Source organism: Melospiza georgiana, chromosome 1 (genome assembly GCF_028018845.1).
Source record: "Melospiza georgiana isolate bMelGeo1 chromosome 1, bMelGeo1.pri, whole genome shotgun sequence".
NCBI lineage: Eukaryota > Metazoa > Chordata > Aves > Passeriformes > Passerellidae > Melospiza > Melospiza georgiana.
Window position 1 is genome coordinate 39725158 of NC_080430.1, and position 6865 is coordinate 39732022.

Here is a 6865-nt window from a genome sequence, read left to right on the forward strand (position 1 = left end):
TTTTTATTTATTAAATATTACATTTATGTCCTTTTTAGCTTTTTTTTTCCTTTTTCCTGCTAGTTTGTATTTTTAGGTAGCTGTGTTTGCAGCTAATAAACATTATTTTTTTGTGTGGCGGTAAGTTCATTTCAGTTTTCTTATTGCTGTTTACGGAAATTATATAGAGGTATAACAAGCAAACTCACACTGTAACTAATTCATGTCTCTGTTGATGGGAGTTTGACAAACATGCTCTGCCATGGTAGTCTGTCCAGGAGAAGGACAGACTTATTACTCCACCAGAGTTTGAAGGATTTTAGGGGGGGTTTGTTGTGGTTTTTTTTTCTTTTTGTTTGTTTTTTTGGGGGGGGTTTTGTTTGTTTGTTTTGTTTGTTTGTTTCTTTTAACTCCTCCTCTGCGTGACTGAGACACGTGGCTTGGGAAGGAAATAATTTCATTGCCTTTCCTGGTTTCTGGACAATTCACACGATCGCGCTGCCCGCCCGCCCACAGCGGCGCCCGCGGGGCGGGGCCGGGCGGCAGGAAGCGCCGTGGACCGCGGGTCCCCGCGCATCTCCTTCTTTCCCCCCTCGCCTCCAGAGTGGTGCGGCCTCGCCGCCGTCGGAACGGGAGAGGGAGGCAGAGCGAACCATTGCCGGGCGGGGGGGAGCGCGGCCCGCGGAGGTACCGCTGAGGGCTGGCGGAGGGAGGCGGGGGTTTTAGCCCGGGCCGGGCGTGGGGGGGACGGCGCCCCCAGCGGGGCGGGCCTGGCCGGCAATGGCGGCGCTGGGCGGTGTGGGGGAGCCGGGGGTTGGCTCCTGGTTTACACATCAAAAGTAGTCATTGCCCTTGAAACACCTGGGGGTGTTCGCTAGCGCTTGTTCCCGGGGGAAATTATCCTGCGCCTGGTTTTCCCGCACAGCAGGTATCGGACGGTGTTGGGTCGGACGGCTCGGCGCCGGCTGATGGCATTTCAGTAAAGGCTGCGGGACGAGCTGCCTTACAGAGCTCTGCAGTCATATTATATATGCATATGGATATATATACACTGATAAAATGTGTTATACATTATTTATGCATGTATAATAATATGTATAAAATACATTATCTTACACATTGTATATGGTATACAATATATATCATCTAGTGTATCTACAGAATATATGTAATACATTATACTCTATAAATATGCATACAATATGACTACAGTTGTGTTTTATATCGTATATTATATATACAATATTATTTATATATGTGACTTGCATTATATAATGCATAATATATTATGATATATATTTTTTTATACATGTATACACACATACTGCCTCTTTTATAAAGTCCAGTTTTTACGCTAAGTGGCGTAAAAAACTGAAATGGCAGCTTTGGGTCAGGATTTAAAAGAGGCTCCTTTAAAAATAGTTTTTAAATAATTAAATGTAATAATTGCATAAAATATGTATAAAATATAATATGTGATTTTTTACTATTTTTATTCCCTATAAATAGACCAGCTGGATACTGGTGTCTGCTGCCTGATCTAGTGAAAGGTGTCCGTGCCCATGGCAGGGATTGTTGGAATGGGATGATCTTTAAGGTCCCTTCCAACCCAGGCCTTTAGTAAAATGGAGAGAGGTGTGGTTTCATGACATTTTTTAGTAATGCTGCTGTGCACTTGTGCTGCCACAGGTCTGGATATTTTAGCAGGAGTGCCCAGCAGTCCCTTGTGGTCTTCATACAGCTCTCTCCATTTTACCAAAGAGCTGGGGATGCCAAGTTGCTCTTTGGACAAGGCAAAAAGCAGGCAACCTGTTGCAGCCTGTGTTGTAGGTGTTAGAGCTGTACTGCAGCCTCTGCCCTGCTCCAACAGTCAGATGTGTGCAGTCAGACTGGCTCTGGACTACGGCACAGTCGAGCACCATCACTGCTTGGCATAGTCCTCCGGTCCTTCCTCAAGTACTTGTTCTCAGCAGAGGCCTTCTGAGATCATTTGCTGTGCCTCTTGTGATGAGCGGTCTGGTGGTGTTGCCTTCAAGAGAGGGTGTGCTGTGCTCCACATCTTGCTCCAGCTACTGGAGATACTGTCCCCTGACAGTGTCATAACCCAAGGCTGATTAAGGGTTGGTAGAGGTGGAAAGAGAGGGAGTCTTGTCCTAGATGTGTAATTACATTAGTAGCAGAACCAGGACAAGTTTATTGACTCCTCTTTGATGTTTCTAGACTGTTCTGCCAGACATGAAGGTTGAGATGATGATATCCTCAGCTTGGGACGCACGCTTTCTGGTGAACACACACTTTTTCCCTTAGGAGAGTGAAGCTTTAATGCTCATTGTTTCTGCCTCCAGTCAGCTGGTGGTTTCTGCAGGGGAATTTTTGCAACAAAACCAGAGTGCTTCACAGTCCACAGTGGTTATTCATCAGCAGCTTAAGCTAGAGGAGCTCACTAGAGGCATTCCAAAAGCAAACGTTTCTTTGCCATTATCTGCCATAGCTCATACTATTCCTCGTTACAGACACAGAAACTATATCCATTTCTTCAGGGTTGAAAACAGGCTGTCAAGTAAAAATCAGGTTATTAATTTAATGGTCTTGGAATGTTTTCCACATTGTCTGCTTTATTGTTGTGTTTGTCTTTCCCCACCCCCTCCACCCCGCTCCACTTACAGGAATGTGCTTGATTATTGCCACCATGTTCTCACAGTGCTCACGGGATCTGTTAAAGATTGCAAATCTTCATCTCTGGAGTCTGAGTTTAAATCTACATTTACAAAACCACAGAAGGGCTTTCAGCAAGTCACTGCCTGCATGTCGAAGGAAAGTAGTTGTTACAGGTATTGGCTTAGTGTCCCCTCTCGGTGTGGGGACTCAGTTTGTGTGGAAGCACCTTCTGGAAGGAGGCAGTGGTATTATATCACTGGATGGGGAAGAATATGCAGGCATCCCATGTAGAGTGGCTGCGTGTGTGCCAAGGGGAAACAAGGAGGGTGAGTTCAGTGAAGAAAGCTTTGTTTCGAAGTCAGAGATCAAATCCATGAGTTCTGCCACCGTGATGGCCATCAGTGCAGCAGAGCTTGCAATGAAGGACTCTGGCTGGTCTCCCCAGTCTGAACAGGACCGCTTAACGGCCGGTGTGGCAATTGGGATGGGAATGGTCCCACTGGAAGAAATTTCTGACACAGCTGCCGTATTTAAAACAAAGGGTTACAGCAAGGTCAGCCCTTTTTTTGTCCCGAAGATTTTGGTCAATATGGCAGCAGGCCATATCAGCATTAGATACCAACTGAAAGGGCCAAATCACGCTGTGTCAACCGCTTGTACCACAGGCGCACACGCAGTTGGAGACTCCTTTAGATTCATTGCTGCTGGTGATGCTGATGTCATGCTGGCTGGAGGGACTGAGGCTTGCATTAGTCCTTTGTCTTTGGCTGGATTCGCAAGAGCCCGGGCCCTCAGCACGAGTTTTAACTCGAGCCCTAAAACAGCGTGTCGACCCTTTGATTCGCAGAGGGAGGGGTTTGTAATGGGAGAGGGCGCTGCTGTGCTGGTCTTGGAAGAGCATGGACATGCCGTGCAGAGAGGTGCTAGGATCTATGCAGAAGTTTTGGGTTATGGACTGTCCGGTGATGCTTGCCACATAACAGCACCTAATCCCGAGGGAGACGGTGCATTCAGGTAAGAACTCTGTGTGGTGATTGTAATAACTACTTCATATGTTAATTGTAGTGGGTACATTTGTTTCTGTCATTGTAAATTTTTCCACAGAGAAGGGAAGTTCAGTCTTGAATTAATGTTCCAAAAGCTTAAAAATCTGAAAAATGACAGAGCTTCAGGTGACATTGTGCACCGATTCTCTTTTTGTAGTAGGAGGATGAAGGCCAGTTCTCAGTAGAATCAACCTTTTTCCATAGAGTTATGAAAGCTTCCTCTGTGTGAAAACATTTTTCATTTGGTGCATACAGCTGTTCATATAAATAAGTCTCAATGGAAACCTCTTTTTAAGGTGTTTGTGGTGAGACAGAATCTTTTCAGGTTCTCTTTCACTCTTTTTCCATCAAGAAGATAGACCCCCCCACCCCCCTTGCAAAAGCATGTTATTTGTTGCAAGAAATCTCAGGTGATGAAAGCTGTAGAGCACTTAGAAGATCTAGTTTGTTAGAATATTCAGTACTTCATTCAGATGCAGCTAAGAGTGTTGGTGAAGGAGCATAGCAGAAATACACTTTAGTACTGTTTAAGGAGGTGGTAAAGCTTCCTCAATGTTTATCTCATCAAAACCAGTTCACAAGTAGATGATACTCATCTAATCATTATCATTGACCTAATTAAATTGTCAGCTAAATTACATGTGGAAGCTGGAGAGCTTCATGTAGGCTGAGTGCTATTGCTGGCATTGGAATCTCTAGTAAAGATTTAGTTTGCCTTATTCTGAATGTATGTGAGTATTTAGTACCAAAATTCAATATATCACTTCACAAATAGATCAAACTTCTGCATGGTATTGTAAAGCTGTGTTTGCATCTTTATGAGGTTAACAGATTTTTCTAGAACTGTAAATATACCGTGTTTCCATTGATGCTCTTTGATTCATATTTAATTGTTCTGCAGACTTAGGTGTGAGATGAGTAATCAGGAGTGTCTTATCTCATATTTTCAGACTTGTTTACACTTGAGATGATATGGCAATATATTATAATAGAATTTTTGTCTATTTTGTGATTGCAGTAGCATATAAATTAAATTCACAGTAGGAAGAATTGAAAATTAATCTGGGTGTCTCCAAAATGTTGAGCATTTCCACCCTTGAGATAATTCATTTTAATACTGTCTTCAAGCCAGTAATTTGTTATTGCAGTGGTATATGGATTAAATCTGGAATGTATGTGCTTATCTTACTTTCCTGTAGGAATTTTATTTGCCACATCAAAAAAATTCAGAGGAATATATTTTTTGCTATCTTCTAATAACTGCTTCTGTTGGAGGCCAATACTATTGTTGGAATAAACCAGCAGGAAAGGAGAGGCAAAGCCAGACTCAGAATTGTGGATATAAGGAATATCCTACACAAGTAATCTGGTATCTCCTTAAGTGAATAAATTCATTGCAGATAATGTATTTAACTAAATTAATATATCTCATAGTTATCAGTAATCTCTTTTGCCTGAATATTGGCTCAGTATCTAGTGACAGTGAGTGTCAGTGGCTTCCACCCTAAAGAAGGATGCTTCTAAAGGTGTAAGGCTGTAGTAGAGACATTTGAATTTGTCCAGAAGCCTGTGCTATCTGTTTTTGAGCTTCCTTTTATTTCCTTTTTCTTCATAAATTTCAAAAGAGTCAGTGGTCTTTTGCTCAGAAGTACTTTGTTGTTATGTGCAAGGAGAGGTACCTGATTAATCTTCTTTGAGGGAAATCTATGAGAAATTGCAGTGTGGAGCTGTGTTGATCCTTCCACAGTTTTTATAAAAAAACAGGTTTTAAAGAGGTAGTCACAGTCCACAAGTCAACAGGAATCAAACTAAACATACCATGCCAGGGGTTGAAGAGTGTGACTTTCAGTAAATTTCATTATAAAATGAAATATAGGGATTTGTGCTATCTCCTTGACATTTTCTAGTCTGTGGACAGCATGCAAAAGAAGCTCATGTGGAGGATGGCTGCAGATGTTTTCTTTCATTTTCCAGTATTTTTGTTGGGGAGTGCATCTCTAAATTTTTGTAATAATATCGGTAGTTATTTCTCTCTCAAATGTTTTCAAATCTTACAGTGAAAAGGGTGTTTGATACATTAATGTAGAGACTGATTTTCATATATTTTTTTCTTCTTTGTATTTTTTCTAGCTGTGGAATTTTTAACAGCAAGTCTGATTTTATAGTGGGCCTCATTTTTATTGTCTTTCTCTGGTACCTAATGTAGATGTTAATGTGCTTAGTTAGAGGAGTTAACCTCTTGTCATTTATATCTCTGCTAAAGCAGATTTTCACACTTGATAAACATTTTAAAACAACCTATGCTTTTTCTTTTGGTTTGTACATTTGACAGAAATACTTTGGGCAAATCAGCATTCTGTTGTCTTCCTTTCCTTAGATGCATGTCTGCAGCAATAAAGGATTCTGGGATCAAACCTGAAGATGTAACATATGTCAATGCACATGCAACTTCTACACCTCTAGGAGATGCTGCTGAGAATCAAGCAATCAAGAGACTTTTTAAAGATCACTCACGTAATATTGCAGTTTCCTCAACAAAAGGAGCAACAGGACATCTTTTGGGGGCTGCAGGAGCTATTGAAGCAGCTTTTACTGCACTGTCCTGCTACCATGGGATTTTGCCACCTACTCTAAACCTACAGAAAACAGAGGCAGAGTTTGATCTCAATTATGTTCCATTGACAGCTCAGGAGTGGAAGACGGACAAACGGCGTATAGCACTCACAAATTCATTTGGCTTTGGTGGCACTAATGCAACTTTGTGCTTTGCAAGTGTTTAACTTATTCTGTCAGTGGTGTGAAAAAATTGCACCAATTATGATTTTCTGTACTGCTATCTCTGGTGTGTTCTGTAATATTTCCTCAGCTTTGAGTGTTGCTCATTTGATGCATAAGAACTTTATTCACCCTGGCATTTACACCAATCATTCTTTTAGAAAGAGAGAACTTCTTTTACTCATTTTAATAAAAATAAAAAAATATCTATTCTTTGTGTGATGAAGAAGTTTTTGTTCTTGACTAGAGCAGGTGACATGGTTAAACTAAGTTAGAAAAGATTTTTCTATGCATGGACAAAGAAATTGTTTGGAATCTTTTGTACAAAAGAGATGCTGGCTAACAAGCTAGGATGCCACACCTGACAAATTACTGCATGGCAATACAAGATTTATGACTGAGCTCTC

General features: G+C 41.5%; 1 protein-coding gene across 2 annotated transcripts; it reads left to right on the forward strand.

The window, feature by feature from the left end:
* Positions 1 to 545: 545 nt before the first annotated feature.
* OXSM (3-oxoacyl-ACP synthase, mitochondrial) lies at positions 546 to 6662 on the forward strand. 2 transcript variants are annotated; one of them, XM_058028217.1, is made up of 3 exons: positions 546 to 666; positions 2646 to 3651; positions 6061 to 6662. In XM_058028217.1, the coding sequence occupies exons 2-3, from the start codon at positions 2648 to 2650 to the stop codon at positions 6461 to 6463; spliced, it is 1407 nt and encodes a 468-aa protein (XP_057884200.1). In that variant the 5' UTR covers positions 546 to 666; positions 2646 to 2647; the 3' UTR covers positions 6464 to 6662. The 2 variants fall into 2 exon arrangements, with proteins under 2 accessions (XP_057884200.1, XP_057884209.1); XM_058028226.1 differs by lacking the exon at positions 546 to 666 and adding an exon at positions 754 to 907.
* Positions 6663 to 6865: the final 203 nt, after the last annotated feature.